Below are 17,500 nucleotides of genomic sequence, written 5' to 3'. Positions count from 1 at the left end.
AAATGCATCTTGCATGTAAACAGGTCCGGTGCTGGGTAGTTTTCAAAAGGCTGAAATGGGGAAAGGATTAGGCTTTCTATTATAAAACAGGCTCTGAATCAACTGCATATATATTGTAACATGTATGTCAAAGTAAAAGTAAATAAAGGGGTGCACAATTCCAGTTCTTGAGGTCCAAAGCTCTCCTGGTTTGTGTTCCAGCTGCACCATAAATTACTTGGAATCTGAAGTGTGCACACTGGGGTACGCGTTCATATTGTAATTTAAATTAAAAACTCATTTTTGAACTCTCTGAATATAAAATAAATTGTGATTGTTATACAAAATATTTATTTACAGTGACAAATACAAGCTCATAAACGCCCAAAATTGGTAACGTTTTTGCGGAAGGACGCTCACCACCACCACGAAAGAGGTTCTGCATCACACAATTACAGCAGTTTACAAACTATATCCATTTCCTTTGTGTTTCTAATAAATACTGGCATTTAGTGGAAACAGGACGAAATTTCAGCCCAAATACAAACCGAACAACACAAAAATGAAAAGATTTTCCAATCTGTCATAAACCAACCATTTAGTGCTGTGAACCACAACTACAACGATCACACAGATAAACTAGGTCACATACAGAGTTCTTGTTCCTTAGTCATTATAAAAGTTAAATGGAAGTAGACCATGTCTATCATCTTTCGATAGGCACATTGATATCAATGAATATAGGGATTCAGCATTCTAGTTTTTCTTTTTGCATAAACACCTCACTGTGTCCTACAGGATAGACTAATCACAGCAGTCTACATGTTTTCTGCAGAGAATATGGCTTTCCAACACCTTGTATCCTCTTGATACGTAATCAGGGGTTCACATAACTGGTACACAGGTGCTGATGAGGATCAATAAAAAATGCAGACTGTTATTATTGTATAAGACGCAAGCGTACTGTCAGTACAATTTTAACAGGAAAGCATTTATAATAAAAAGGCAGAGACGCTGCTCGCGGTTTGAAGGTGAGCTATACATGCCTAAGTTATGGGTTATTCCAGGAGTGGGGGGTCTACATGCTTTGTCAACAATGTCCATGATCAAAAAAAAATTCCCTGTCGGGTTTAGGTCTGGACTTTGGCCATTTGCTACTTTGACTAGGCCATTCCAGAACTTAAAATGTCTTTTTCTTCAACCATTCTGATGTAGACTTGCTTGGGTGTTTTGGATCATTGTCCCAAACTTTCTCCATTTGGACAATATAGCTCCGACTGTGGTTTGGCGAATAATTAAATCTACAAATTATTCTAAATTACAAATATAAAAACAGAAAATAATTGATTGCATAAGTTGTTTCACATGATTTTAGGTTAAATACACCTGTCTCTGGGAGGTCCCACAGTTGGTTAGTACATTTCCTAACAAAAACTACATCATGAAGATGAAGGAACATTCAAAGAAAATCCGGAATAAGGATCTTCAAAAGCACCAATCAGAGGTAGGATATAAGAACATTTCCAAGGCATTGAACATCCCTCGGAGCACAGTAAAGACCATTATTAAGTCCACTCCACTCCACTCCACTCTTTAATGGAGAGAATATGGCACAAGTGTGAATCTGTCTAGAACAGACCGTCCACAAAAACTGAGTATTTGGGCGAAAAGGGCACTAGTCAGGGAGGCCACCAACAGGCCTATGGTAAGTGTAATGGAGGTACAGTCTTCCATTGCTGAGCTGGGAGACACTGTGCATTCAGCAACAATAGCCCGGGTGCTTCACAAAACTTGCCTTTATAGGAGAGTGGCAAAAAGAGCGCCATTGTTGAAATAAACTCACATAAAATCTCGGCTAGAGTTTGCCAGAAGGCATGTGGGAGAATCTGAGACCAATCGGAAAAAGATTCTATGGTCTGATAAGACCAAAATAGAGCTTTTTGGCTTCAATGCTAAGTGCTATGTTTGGTGCAAGCCTAACACAGCACATCATCCTGAGAACACCATCCCTACCGTGAAGCATGGTGGTCGCAGCATCATGCTATGGGGATGCTTCTCTGTGTCAGGGCCTGGAAAGCTTGTGAAGATAGAGGGCAAAATGGATGCAGCAAAGTACAGAGAAATCCTGGAGGAAAACCTGCTGAAGTCTGCAAGAGACCTGGGACTTGGGAGAAGATTCATCTTCCAGCAGGACAATGACCAAAAACATACAGCCAAAGCCACACTGGAGTGGCTTAAACAAAAAAGGTCAATGTCCTGGAGTGGCCCAGTCAAAGCCCGGACCTCAATCAAACTGAGAATATGTGGAAAGAGTTGAAAATTGCTGTTCACCAAAGGTCCCCATCCAACTTGATGGAGCTTGAGCAATTTTGCAGAGAAGAATGGGCAAAAACTGCAGTGACCAGATGTGCAAAGCTGGTAGAGACTCATCCAAATAGACTCATGGTTGTAACTGCTGCCAAACGTGCCTCTACCAAATATTGACTAAAGGAGGTGAATACTTAAGCAATCAATTATTTTCTGTTTTGTATTTGTAATTAATTTAGAACAATTTGTAGATTGTATTTTTCACTTTGACATTATGGACTTTTTGTGTTGATCAGTGGCAAAAACTACTAAATTAATCCAACAATAAAATGTGGAAAAGTCCAAGGGGGGGTGAATACTTTTGAGAGCCACTGTAGAAATGGCTTTGTAACCCTTTCCAGACTGATGGGCATCAACAACTTTTTTTCCAGAGGTCTTCAGGAATTTCTTTTAATCGTGGCATGATGTGCCTCTAGAACCTGTGTGTTGACAGTTGGGCAGGGCTGGCCTAAATATGCCCTGATTGTTAACCAAAGTATTCATACAGCTGACCCTAATTATCCCTTTAATTGGGTTGCGTTAAATAGGGGGGCAATAACTTTTTCACACCTGAAGATTGCATGGTTGATTACCTTGCACACCAAACTTTGGTGTCATTTTTTTTTTCTCTCAGACTCCCTCTATATACTACTACAACCCACAAAAAGAGCTGACAAAATTCAACGTGAAAAATGTGCAAAAATGCAGAAAATCAGACAGGGGGCAAATATTTTTTCTTTTTATATTTAATTAGACACCCCCAGCGTGCTTTAGTAGTAATTCCACAGGAAAAGTGAAACAGGTTTATAATATGCTTACTAACTGCATTATCTCATTATTAATGCTGCTCTGTTGCTATAGCAGCAAATGCTCTCCAGTGTGGGCTTTGCGAGATATTACATGTTAACCTTTTCACCCTCTCCTCAAACACAAAGTACTGGTCTGCAGGGAACAACAATGACTCAAATGTTTTCAGGTAAAATAATAAAAATAAAACAAAATCACAAGGATTTCTTTACCTGATTTGTATCCCAATACCTACTGTGGAGTAAAACATTACATGTAACCTTCTGTAATCTGATTACATTTTACAGTAATTTTTAACTAATGTTTCCTTTTTTCAGACAGGTAATAGAATGTGCTGGTTACTAAAGATTACTTTTTGTTACATGTAAAAATATCTGACTAATGCATAACATGGAAATCAGAAAGCACTTCAACAGTGCAAGTCATACCAAGTGACAAGAATGCATTTTTTAAATATTTTTGTTAGGAAATTATGTCAGAGGAGGGTCTGAGTGTCTAATAGCTGGATCTTTAAAGCAAAAAAAAAATCTGTAAAATGTAAATTGTGCCTGAAAAGTAACTACCAGTTTCAGTAACTAAAAACAGTAGTTACATTTTTTCAACATAAGTTAATGTATCTAGTTACTGTTACTGTAACTTGCCTAACACCTAGTCTTGCCAGACTCTTTGCAATATATTCATTGTACACTGAAAAAATATATAAACGCAACATGTAAAGTGTTGGTCCCATGTTTCATGATCTGAAATAAAAGATTCCAGAAATTTACCATATGCACAAAAAGGTTATTTCTCTCAAATTTTGTCAACAAATTTGTTTACATCCCTGTTAGTGAGCTTTTCTCCTTTGCCAAGATAATACATCCAACTGACAGGTGTGGCATATCAAGAAGCTGATTAAACAGCATGATCATTACACAGGTGCACCTTGTGCTGGGGACAGTAAAAGGCCACTCTAAAATGTGCAGTTTTGTCACACAACACAATGCCACAGATGTCTCAGGTTTTGAAGGAGAATGCAATTGCTGACTGCAGGAATGTCCACCAGAGCTGTTGCCAGAGAATGGAATGTTCATTTCTCTACCATAAGCCGCCTCCAACGTCGTTTTAGAGAATTTGGCAGTACGTCCAACCGGCCTCACAACCGCAGACCACGTGTGACCACGCCAGCCCAGGAGCTCCACATCCGGCTTCTTCACCTGCGGGTTCATCTAACAAATACGTTTTTAAAACTGATTTAAAAGATTCGACTGTGCCAGTATTTCTGATAGAAATTGGGACAGAGTTCCAGAGGCTTGCCCCTCCTGATTTCAAGCGACTTCTGGGAACCACCAATTGTTCAGTATTTACTGCTCACAAGCTGTGACTACGTGTAATGCCAAAGCCAAATGGAAACCAAGAAGTCCCAAGAGCATTTACTGTTTACCTGCGAAACATACATAGTGTTCTGATTTGAATTCTCAAAGATTGCCCAGGCGATGTGATCCTTACTATTTGATTTCCCTCCGTAGACCTTGGTATTAAAAGTAGCAAGTTTAAATGAATATTCACAAGCATCTTACAAAAGCTCAGTGTCCCTCCTCCATGTCTCTTCAAGTGTTGGTGTGGATCAAGTGAGACAAGACTATTTTTTTTTGTACTGACACCCAGTTTTATATGCTTCAATAAATTGGGGTTGTATTTGTATGCAATGTTCTCTGTCTAGGCATTCTAACATAACCTTATTAAAATGCAAAAAAAGCCCCCAAAACAACAGGCATTTTTTCTACTGTAAATAACGTTTACCATCTTACCATCCTTCAAGCCTGTCAGTATTTTCATTTGGTTATCACATGTTTTTGAGGTTTTATACATTCATAGACACGTTTAAATACAAGAAGCAAAAAAGCGTATTAAAGGTAATTTTGTCCCAGGAATTCTAGTCATGCGCTGCAGAAAATAGGTATTATGTAGTATGTAAAATCAAATCACTAAAATATGCGATGAAGTTTAGAAAAATTATGTTGCACTGGATCAAAGGCCAAGTTTCTCACCTTATTCATCAACAGTACAGTTTTTTTTGTCTGTTTCAACTACTGTAAAATATCTGTAATAAATGTGCTTCCCAAATGAAAAATCATATTCGTCTGTAACTGCAGTGACTATCCAGCGTACATCCCACTACAATAAAAATTGAAGGGAACTGGTTGAAACAAAGGTATTTGGGGGAAGACAAGACTGGCTGAGTTGGGCCCTGTGAGTGAAGAAGTGAAGCCTGCCAGCCCGCTCGGACCCACCTTGAGGCTTGTGTTGGAGCGGGGGTGACTGAGGTTGTTGAATCTCCAGAGATCTGTCCCGGCGGTCTCAGCTCCGTCTCGCTGGGCATCCGGTGTGAGCAAGGGGTCTCCTCCAGACAAGGGGAAAATCCCAAGGGAAACAGGCCGATCTTTCCTGTGCACATGGAAAATTAAATGAATAATGAAAACAAAATAACATAGCACTTAGTTAATCTACACTGTCAGAAATATCACTGCTTCAGAAGTGGCAATTACCCTTTACAAAAAAAGCACTGTAGATATTTTATTATTATTCTACTGTATATATTCGGTCATACAGTACAAGAATTTTACCAGGCAGTACTTTAATGACAACAAGAAAGAGAGATTCACTATAATACATGCTTTTATTGGTTCCAAAAAGACAGAACTGGTAGTGTTGATTATACATTTTTTAGACTATTTCATCTTCTAAAAACAGACATCAGCCGATACAGATAAAATTCTACCTCTTCCATAATTGACTATCCCATGTGATGGAGCTATGCTAGACTTAAAGTAATCTGTTGTATTAAAGAAAAGTGTTTTATTGACGCTGTAGAGAAATGCATTGTGGTTGTTACCACTCATTAAATTAGCTGATTTTACTTATCTAGTCCAACAATAGGAGTAATAAGAAAAAGAAAACCAACACACAAACTGTTCCCATGAACCAAAGGTCTAGAGAACAGATTTAGCTTGTTCTACTTTGCAACTTCACAATGACATTCTACTGGCTTGTGAGTCTCTGCAGAAATCTGGTGTTGTTTTACTTGGAGTAATGTGAAATGACATGTTGAGTTGGCAGTTTGTTTAAATGGCAGCTTGTGTGACATTTGGTCAGGAGTTAAATACAATGCCAAATGCATTAGCTGGATAAGCATTAATGAAGAGGTGATTTAATGCACGCACATAATGTGTCTAAGCAATTCAAACTTTCTTGACTACTGGGTAATCTATCTGGAAAATGGAAGATTGAAAATCAAAAACAAAGTAAAATCTAGCCTATCCTGTAAAACAGGATTTTTATCGTAGCCTACTTTGTCATTCATAAAACGGAAGGGAGATATATGCTGCTCTCTGATTGGTCAATCACACACCTCAACCTTTATTGATTTGGGAGTTCCATTATTACTTTGTAACATGCCACAGCAATGCCATTATCCCTTGATAATAATGGTGTTTGTTTGAATAATAGCACATACTGTACACCTGTACATCCTTGAAATTAACATCCGTTTACTAGGGATGAGAATTATTAATGTTTATGCTTGTAGCAGGCGTGGTATAGTATCAATTCCACGGCAGGGTTAAATAACGTTGATGACTAGAGTTTTATTTCCTGAGTTTGTTCTATATTTAAAACAAAGGAAGCCATGTTTGGGAGTATTTTGCAGAACGGAAGAGAAAACCGTGATATGTAAATAATTATGTCAAACAAAATTGCTGTACCACAAAAACACAAGTTCAATGCTTCACAGTTTGAAATGAAAACATTCAGAAAATTGTGGATGGAGTTACTGATGGCAATAAAAAGCAAACATCCAAACATCCATAACAACACTGCTACACCATTACTACAGGTCTGGCCGAACACTGGGTGTGACCACATTATCCCTTATGTGAACAGTGTTTGTGAATCGTGATTGCTGCAGTTTATAAACTGATTTAAGGTTATCGCAATACTGTGCCGACCCATAAAACAATAACATCGTGGCTGGAAAAACTTGAAGAAGATCATGCTTCAGCTGTTCATACAAAACTTTCAAAAGGGCTAAAAAGTTGCAATTACCACAGACTCGTGGACCCCATTCCCCAATCTTCCTATAGGTGGATGGCTTTTTTCACTTGAAATTGCTCTGTAAGCCTTTGGACCGAACGGCCGTTTATGTTTAGTACAGTTTTTATTTGTATGTTGAACTACTGCACTAAAAGGACCACTGAGACACAGTTCAAATAGGTAGGCCAGGCATCTCTTTTTACAATTTAATATAAAGTTGTGTGGATATGTGAATCTGAATACTTCACGTTATTTAGTAATAGCTGAACATATACAATTAACTGCACAAGGCTGCAAACATATTCATTACTTAATATATTACTTGATTGTGTGTTAACTTGGCATTTAAAAACAACAATATATCTCAAAAATCCCACCTCTACTATCAAAGACCGCAAACTTTTAAATCTCTGAGGCAGACTTTTAAGTATCAGTCACAGTGGTCTTTAAAATTCCAAAATATTGTGCTATTTTATCACTTCTGGAAAAGGTAATAAAATTACCTTTTCCAGAAGTGAAAGTATTTTCAACATTTTTTCAATTGCAAGCACAACCAGATTTCGCACTGTACAGTGGGTGATGTTCGTCTTTAAAAAAAAATGAAACCATATCACTTGGGGCAGAGTTTAAATTAAAAAAAAAGCGTAACAGGTTCCTGTTTTGTTCTCATTAAATGAACCTTTAAGAAACACACTATTCTAAAAAACATTATACTATCCAAAAATGTGTTCAATATGTACATAGTATAAAGTTACATCTTCACTAGCAACTTTAATTACAACCATAAATATAAACATTTCAATATACTTTAATGTTTTTTTTTTATTTTTTTTATTTTTTACATTGTAGTCAAGTCTTTGCGATGTTAAAATGTTATTTGCTTATTTTGGGTTTATTTACTTAGAAAATAGTAACCAGGGCTGTCAGGATACATCATAATGTAAAATATAGAGTGTGTGTGTGTGTGTGTGTGTGTGTGTGTGTGTGATTGTGTGTGGATATTGTTTAAATGCTGACATTGCAAAGAGTTTAAATGTTCATAAAAATTTAACAAAAGCACATCCCTACCATTTACTACGACTGACTTGCTTTCCAGGATAACCATGACACATGCTTATTTTCTAAGTAAGATTCTGATAAGCCATACACTATTTCTCATACTCACTATTAACATGCATTGTGTAAATGTACCAAAATACTGAACAACAACATATGCAGATTTTAACAGGATAGTTAGGCTATATACAGGAGGCTACACAAGCTGCTCCACTCAAGCACCTCCAAATCAGTACTGTTCATGTCTGACCACGATTGCAACTTCTGACGAGACTGTACTGGACAGATGCATGTGTCATCAACCTTACAGTCAGGGCAGTTTAAATAAACTCTTCCTACCAACACAATAAGACGATTATGTTTTTGCACTAGCACATTCAAAATGCAGCATTTTGAACATGTAAATACGTTATTCTTTATACATTTCACTGCTTTGAATTGTTGTGGTGAAATATTAGGATGAAAAACAGGGGTAAATTGGGTTGTCTAAAATGTTGGGCAGTACAGTAATTAATAAAATGCTAACATTTGTAGAAAACCACCACAGGTCGCAAGCAGGTCATAATTTATCAAGTCTTCCTATTTCCATTGGAAGAGAGAAACAAAAGGCTTAACACTACGTTTTTCACTTACTGAGGCATACAGCATGATATAAACAATTTCAAAACAGATACAGAATATAAAAGTACTGTATTGTATAGTACTTTTTAAAGCCAGAGGTCATTCGTTCAACCATTGTTTGAATCCAGAATCCATTACATTTTTGTTTGAAATAGGCCTATACATGACAAAAATATTTAGTAATATTTTAAGAGTACATGGACTTATGTGCAGCCATTTAAAACCACATGCCCTATTCTAACAGTTAAGCTTCTTTTGGACTTGCAAGGCCATCACTATCAGGCAAAACATATTTATATGTTATTCTTATTCTTCTTTGAAAGGTGGGGGGCCTATTCAAATTATCTAAAAAATACAGTAATTAAAATGCTTAAAATAAAGAAGAGGGACATATTTACACAGGAGACATCACTGAGAAAAAGGAACCCCATGGGCAGAGAATCCAATTCATATCTGTGGATGAATCCTATGTAGTCTACAGGTCTTACAGATTTAAAATAATGGAAGAACAAAAAGCATGGCACATATTTCCACATTGCTGCAAGCAGGTCTAAAGCGCCGAAGTTTTAAAAAGCAGATGTCTGCCTGTTACCAAATACAGTGGTTCAGTAATGGTCAGTTAATTCTTTGCCCAGTAAATCGGCCATCATGCTTTCCATTTCAGTCAGTTCTCTGAACACAATGAGAATGCTAATCTAAGTTAAGTCTAACCAGAAACATTTGATTTAATGCTAGTAATGCATGTTTAGTTCAGATTCTTACCAATTTATATGGATTTATATACATTTTAATTTCTTAAATGTATATCTAATTCTGATTAGCAAAGGACAGATTTACATCTTAGTTCCTGGTACATCAAACTAGCTTTTCTTGCGAAATTCTGAAACATCTGAACAGCAAACTACTTTCATCAAAACGGAATGACTGCCTTACCTTCACATAGGACAATAAAACTGATTCTAGCATTGCATCAATTTCTAGCTTATGTTACAATAAGTATGATCATTGAAAGGAGGATGAATATCTTTTAAAAGGATAAATGTACCCTGAAGTTATTTTATTTTTTAATTTTTTTAAGGACACATTATACAATCATCTGACCGCTAAAACACAACGCTGCTCCTGCCAAAAATCTGTTCCATCCTGCAGCAGCAAACCCAGCGAGGCTGTCAAACCTCTCTGATCAGCTGCTCTCTCTGAACCCTTGCTGGAATGAAGCAGATTGGAACCATCATTAACTCTTTGAATGCTAAACTGCAGCATCTGCTAATCATAGCATAGTACCAACAGACATGCTTTTAACTGTTTGTTAAAAAGTGAAATAGTTATGCTTTAAACGGCATGCATTTTTTCTTCTCTTTTTAAAGTAGGCTTTGTAGCGTCAGAGGGGGGGTCATCATATTCTGTTCATGAAAGTAACAGAACTGGAATATATAGAGGGTATCTTAAACCATTCTCTGCGTCTTCTTGGTCTTGTCACAAACTCCCCCACTGACAAAGAATGTTTTTAGAAAAAAAGAGTCGGAAACTAACTGCTGGACAAGTGTTTTATCTCTACATATCACTGAATGAGTCATTTCGACGCCAGTAGTGTTTTGCTGAGGGCAACAATCCAGACAATTCGGAGTACCTTGACACTAAGACGAGAACCAGTCCTTGTCCAATGGAGAACAAGTGGCCGCGTCGGTACGAGAACAACCAGTGAAAGACACTTCACGTGGACTCAGCCACTGCCCAAAAGAACCAGTCTAACCAATCACAGGGTTGAAGAGAAAATCACGAAACCCGCTGACTTTCGAAGTGAGCTGCGAGCTTCTGCTGCGAGCTGAGGTTTCCAGTGTGTTGCTCTGAACAAAGCTGCAGAGTCATGGGAGCACACGTGTTCGAATTTACAAAAGGCAAGAAAGAACCAATCTTCTGACTGGCTAAAATCTGTTCTAGGAATAGAATATAACTTCCCGTTTTAGAATGTGTAAGAAATGTATTATGTTTGTTTGAAATGTGCAGCTCAAAAGGTGTTGCCTCAAATGCAGAGAATTTCATAATTGCCCCATTTGAGTTAATTTGAATATGTAATCAACCGAGGTTGATAACATATTATTAGTTTGATACATCACGTCTAAACTAAATTAACATGGTAAAACCAATTTGCTAAACTAGGTATGAGAATGTTGGATTCCTTGCTGAATGGGAAGCTGAATTAATTCTCGTGCATACTGACATGATCGATTTCAACAAGAAATGGGTATTGAAAATACTAATGCAAAGTAGACACTTTGTGCGATAAGACATATTCAATATTAGTATATTAACCATGTATGCTAATGATGTTATGGTCGTTTTAATCGTTTGACTATGGAATCAATAAACTGTATACTATTCACGTATCTCTAACCAATAGCCTTTCCTTTCTGTAATATTAATTAGTTGTGCACTCCTTTTTCCCTTAAATAAACTATTGTTTTATATTTCTGACATGTTGTGTGGATGTCGCCTAGAGACTAATTTATATATATAAATAAATTGTATACCAAAGTCACTACAGCTTACTGTGCGAAATTCTATTCCTGTGAGCAATACGTGCAAGTCATATTTTATTTAATTAACAATTTGCAAAAAGGCAAAAAAGTGTTTAATAATTTTATCATCTATCAATCATGGAACAAGAAATGTCTTGTAATACAGGGTTAACTGTACTTTAGCTAATTAGCTAAATCACTATTTAATAATAATAATCATAACAACAATAAAAATCGACTGGATATTTGGAAATGGTTTCAATTTTGAAAGATAGAATACATATTGAATACAATGAAAATGTTTGAAAATGAAAAACGGCCAAGGAAGCCAATTAGATTTTTTTTTTTTTTTTTTTTTTACATAAAAAAAATGAAAACTTGGAGTTGGAACCAATAGTATGTGCATTCAGGATCATTTCCTATTTCTTCAAAAACAGAAACTAGATCCATTATAATAAACATTTTAGACAAACTTGTCAACTAACATTCAACCAGTCTAAGCTCCTTCCGTTCCATCCAAGCAACTCTTGCCTCAACAACATGACCAGGTAGCCCATTCCATACTGTCACCACTTGCTGTGTGAGGAAGTGTCTCCTTCCCTCTGTCCCAAGTCTATCGCTACTTAATCTCCAACTGTGTCCTTTGGTCCTGGTTTCTGTACTGTGCTTAAACTATTGATCAGAGGCGGACAAATCGGTCGTCCGGGCGATGGGGGCTACCAAAAATTGGGTCCAGACTACCTGACTAATGTTGCAAAGCCAGCGGGACTACTGACGCTTTAAAGATTTTTTCTTAATCAGTTACTTCAAAGATTTTCTATATAGAAGATCTCTGGTTATTTTGTACAGACAGACTAACAAACCACCTAAGTTTACTTCCCGTTTAGTACATGCCAACTCAGTTGAAGCGGTAGCTATAGTAACCAGCGAATCCAATCGTGATTGGTTCATGCCTTAAGATTCATGACATTTTTTTTAATCATTCATTAGTTGCTTGCAAGATCAGTGACATGACAGATATATATATATATATATATATATATATATATATATATATATATATATATATATATATATTATATTATATAGATATATATATAAATATATAAACAATTAAAAACAAGAGAGAACACAAACCCTCAGCGGCTATCACAGTGTTACTGAGGTGAAGGGACACTGCAGCTCCAGCACAGTAGAAAGTTAATAAAGGTGCACTATTTTATTTATTTCCAACTGAACAATTAGCTAGCGGTATTGTGAGGGAGCCCCCTCACATGGTAATGTCTTTATAAAGTGTGCAATGCATTTGTACTATTTTAAATGTATACCCTGACTTTGTTGCTTTTATTAAGTCAGCACAAAGCAGTGCTCATGTTTATATTCTGTGTACACGTTTAGGCCATCAAGTTAGTTGTACTGTACTACTGTATATTGATTGTATAATAAGAATGCATTTGTTTTCAAGACGCAACACTTCCAGAGTTTAGTCACTGAATGCGCAGTGGGTAGTGTGAGTGCACAGGGTAAAGAAAAAAAAATATATATTTTATAGATATTTTTATAATTATTTAAAAATATAAAAGTAAACGGTACAAAATTGTTTAGCTAGTGAAGACTGGTAAAAGGTTTTTACATTTTTATGAAGAAACTATTATTAGCTTGTTACTGTTTGGTAGAAATATTGCCAGAAACTAGGTTGTTAGCAAACTTTGGCAGTATCTGGTTATATATGGTTTAAAAAAAAAAAAAAAAAAAAAAAAAAAAAAACATTTTATTAGTGGCCCTCAGAAGTGATGTGGGATTTCTTTTCTGAACCTAACCACCTTACAATTACCAAACTTTGTGGTGGGCTACCACAGTTTACTTTTTATTTGCCCATCGGTCTACCACACATAGTAGTGATTTGTCCACCCCTGCTGATGTTTACAAATACCTCTACAGTAACTCATTTTATCACAGACCCCTCAGTTGTATTAGCGAGGGTATTATAGCTATACAAATGTACAAGTAGATCTGACTGCATCTTTAAAAAATTCAAAACTAGGGTGTAAAAATCACTCAAACAAAAATGTTTTCCATTTGATTCAATGCAGGGTACCATCATAACTTGCATAACCACCAGTTCCTGAAATCCAATCATTTTAATATCTTCCCAAATAAGGTTTCTTAATGAATATGTAATTGGTTGTATATATGTGTGCTTTTCAAACTGAGCGCAGTCTCTTATTTCTTAGATGTTATACTGCGTACTGCTCACAGCCTTCAGTGATGTTCACTGTGTCACATTAACTACTTAATAGTTAGATGTCAGATTAACAAATAAAATTGCCGGCTAGTTGAATTAGAGATCCACTTCTACTTTACAAGGCCAATCTTGCTCTTTACCTGTGAAATTACCAGTTACTAAGAACATACAGGAGCAGATGATATAGGTTGAGTACACAACACAACATTTGCATGCCAAATAAAGCTTTACAATACAACTAACAAAGTAAAAAGTTGACAAATATAGCACACAAAACATTTTTCCAAGGGATGGGGTTTGGCGTCGCAAAGCATCCAATTTGTTAAAAACTGATCAGAGGGCAATTTGGCACAGACATTTCTGTGGCCTGATCTATAGCATCAGAGGGTAAACTACAGTAGCTGGTTAGAACCTTTGTGCATCATTACTCCATAAAACAGCATCCATGCCACACTCGCACAGCAAAATGATTTCAATGAAAAAGCTCTGTTACGCAGTACAACAAACAGGGTTTATTAAAATGCAGCTCTGGTGACTGACGATGCTTACAAACAAACAAACAAACAAACAGACAGACAGACAAAATAGTCTCAGTTCAAAGTCCAAAACGGTGAAGTATTGATTAGTTCCACCAGTAAACAAGACTTAATTCTGTATCCCTTGTACAGCATCAACCTATTTTAACTGAGATTCAGCTTGTAGCACTGTAATCTGCATAGAAAGCTGCAGAATAGAAAGATTATAAAGCAATTATATCACTTGAAAAATATTGTACAGTAGTATACACAATACACAGTAGCCTATACTTTGCAAAACAATCTAACATCCTACAAGTAACAATTTAAAACTATGATTAAATAGCCATATATGATTCAAGTTTTCCTTCCGAGGGGAGAGGTAAAGGAAACACAGACAGGGAGGCAGGCAGGCAAAGTGGGGGGTAATATCTGAATGCCACACCGGTACCTGATTATCCTTGGAAGGTTCTGCGTCAAAGCCGGCAGGCCAGTAGAAACGGAATAGTGCACAAGCAGCAAAACGGAGAGAGAAACCAGGATCGCTGAATTAATGACCACCGCCCCGCCAACAAAGCCAAACACAAACAGCAGCATGCAGCCGGGACTCATGACTATGCCCTGGCATTGTGGAGCTCAGGCAAGGAGAAGAGATATTCAGTGGGGAAGGCTGCACAGGGGAGCTCGACGTGGGTGTATCCTAGCTCCCAGAGACTGTCACTCTCCCACAAAAACAATGCCATCAGCAGCAACAGTAGCAGCAGCAGCTCTGTGCAGCCTATTCCTGAAGCAGTCACTGAGCAGTGACATCATTGCTCTGTGAAAGGCATGCAGCTCGCAGACTCCCTCTCCTCAGCATCAATGCAGCAACTCACAAAGAGAGCCAATTAAATTGTGCGCTTCCCTCAGGAGAGAGCGTTCAACTTATTGGCTGACAAACACAGATCTGAACAATAGAGTTCCCGGAGCCATCAACAGATGAAGCGCTTGTTTAAAAAGACAATATATTTGTGTTTTCTAAAGAAAAATTGTCATAGGCTTTAAAAATTAACAGAGCCCCAAAATATTAAATTTGTGATACAGCTGCTTTATGTTAATTTCAGTACGTACTGTATTTTAGATTCATAATGTTTCAAATAATCTAAAATCTTGTGATTTTTTTTCTCTTTCCGACATTTACAGTTCTACATTGGAAACAGTGTATTTTACAACATACAGTAAGCTGCCATTGCTTGCGTATGTCCTCATAAGAAGCTGAGATTATATTTCCACCCAAACAATAGAAGTTAACAGAAGAATATATTAAACAGTGTTTATTTAGCCTTCAAAGCGATAGAAAACAAAAACACAGGCCCTTCTCTGTACTGAATTGTCTCCTTTCTCCCAGATTCATACACAAGAAAAAACACAAAGTCATTGCTGCAGACACTACACACTACAGTAGCAACCCCCAGCCAACAGATGAACAGCCTCCTCTAACCGGTTGGAGCAAGTAGTAGGCCTCTTGTTTCAGCCAGTTGCATCATAAGTCATGTAACAGAGGTTATAATAAATCAAGCCCTGCTTCTGTCTCCAGATCAGAGGTTCAATATAATTGTATTTCTGCAGTAAGTCCTGTATATTGGGATGTGCAAGTCCTGTTTAACCCTGGCTCCCGTCACGCTGTATTTTCATGCTTAACCCATTAAGTGCCATTGTCCTCATTTGAGGACAGGCAATTCAGTAATCTACTGCTATACTGTTATGATAACTTACTCTAATTTACATCTAAATCTAATGTATGAAATAACAAATACAACTTGTGTTCTGATTTTTTCAAAGAAACGTATTTGGTATGGCTTAATATGTTAAGCAGACAGGAAACAAAGCAGCATGCGTATATTCAACAGGAAATCTTATGTTTTCATGTGATTTAGGCTATACTATATTTACATGAATTGTAAACTTTGTGTTTTTATTTTTATTTTAAAACGGTTACAAAACAGGCAACAAAAGGGCAGTGGCCACAGCAATCTCTCAAAATATATTTTTGAAAATAAAATTTCTTTTTTTTTCTTCAAAAGCCCTGCTGCAAATGCACAACTCATTACACAGAATATGTCTGCTTGTGATACGGTCTTACTGCGACGCCCCTAAAAACTTTGTGAACCCCTAAACACAACAATACAAAACCCTTTGAACATCAACAGCAGGAACACATCAATAAACATCTCAGTCCTTGATGTGCCCAACAGATGTTTACTAGACAACTGTCTAAAAGGTAAGCAGACTCAATATTCCATCAAAATGTAATCCAGCTTTTAAGTCTATAATATAAACACATAAGATAGCATTTGAGCAATACATAAATCTTATTAACACTATAATCCACAAACAGTTACATGTTTTCTGTGTTGTTAAATGTATAGATTACTTATATCAAGCAAAGAAACACGTTACTATACTTACCTAACTCTTCCAAGTGTCCCAGATTCTAGAGTATCGCCCCCTGTTAGCTGCTGAATTTTGATGCGTTCTAAGTGTTCCATATAGTTGTGAATCATCTGTATAATACAAAAAGAATACATGCTGTATAAATCAGACATACAAATTGTATTACGTATATACAGCTGATCTTCCATCATAAGACAAGTCTTCTTGTGAAGCACCAGTTGATGTGCAGGTGAAAAGAGGGTATTATAAAAGGATATTTTGTTAACAGGAAAAAAGGTTTTAATTTTACTCTTAATTAAAAACAGAATTTGTATTGGATTGTAAATTGATTGTTCTATTAGGATTACACTTTTGGCAAAACAAATTGTATGTTTGTATGACAGGCATTTAATGGCTATCTGTTTCTGTCAATGCAGAATTAAGAGCCTAAACCTTAACAGCCTTTATCCATTTGCAAAATAATTTTCAATTAATCTGTTTTATTCTAATATAATGCTTAAATGGAAATCAGACAAGCACCATACAACACCATTACTGACAGAAGCAAGCACAAAGAATGAAACTGTATGTATGAGAAGTCTTCTGTGCCAAATATCCACAATATTGAGACACTCTAAATGCAGAATAAACATGCTTGAAAAAAACAGACCGGAGAGCAGTGTGAACAGCCGGCATTTCATATGTACAATACGAATGTACTTCCTAGCAAGATCATTATATTTGGAAAGCCACTTATTAAATTGTGTTGAAACCTGGTATGAACATTTTCTAGCATATGTTATTGGGAGTATCACATTGTGGAAATACATGGAGGTGTCTGTAAATCTGTCCGTCTCTTTGTCACACATTGCTACATGTAGCTTGTGAACACAATAAATTATTCCACATACTTCTAAAATCAGTCATTG

The 17,500-nt window shown here is 36.6% G+C and overlaps 1 protein-coding gene across 14 annotated transcripts in view; it reads right to left on the bottom strand.

Moving 5' to 3' along the window:
• Positions 1–17,500, bottom strand: part of LOC121296614 (C-Jun-amino-terminal kinase-interacting protein 4-like) — a 90,831-nt gene that overhangs the window by 48,293 nt on the left and 25,038 nt on the right. For 10 of the 14 annotated variants that reach the window (XM_041222339.1, XM_041222330.1, XM_041222334.1 and 7 more), the window contains exons 4-5: positions 16,608–16,702; positions 5,406–5,559 (exon numbers count right to left, since the gene is read on the bottom strand). In XM_041222339.1, coding sequence (XP_041078273.1) covers positions 5,406–5,559; positions 16,608–16,702 — 249 coding nt within the window. Of the gene's footprint in view, positions 1–5,405; positions 5,560–14,610; positions 14,949–16,607; positions 16,703–17,500 lie in introns of those variants that run through there. The other 4 variants (XM_041222340.1, XM_041222341.1, XM_041222342.1 and 1 more) reach the window with 3 other exon arrangements.

The sequence above is a fragment of the Polyodon spathula genome, chromosome 21, assembly GCF_017654505.1.
Source record: "Polyodon spathula isolate WHYD16114869_AA chromosome 21, ASM1765450v1, whole genome shotgun sequence".
Taxonomy (NCBI): domain Eukaryota; kingdom Metazoa; phylum Chordata; class Actinopteri; order Acipenseriformes; family Polyodontidae; genus Polyodon; species Polyodon spathula.
Note: the sequence above shows the minus strand (reverse complement) of the source record. Positions and strands in the feature narration are given on the sequence as shown.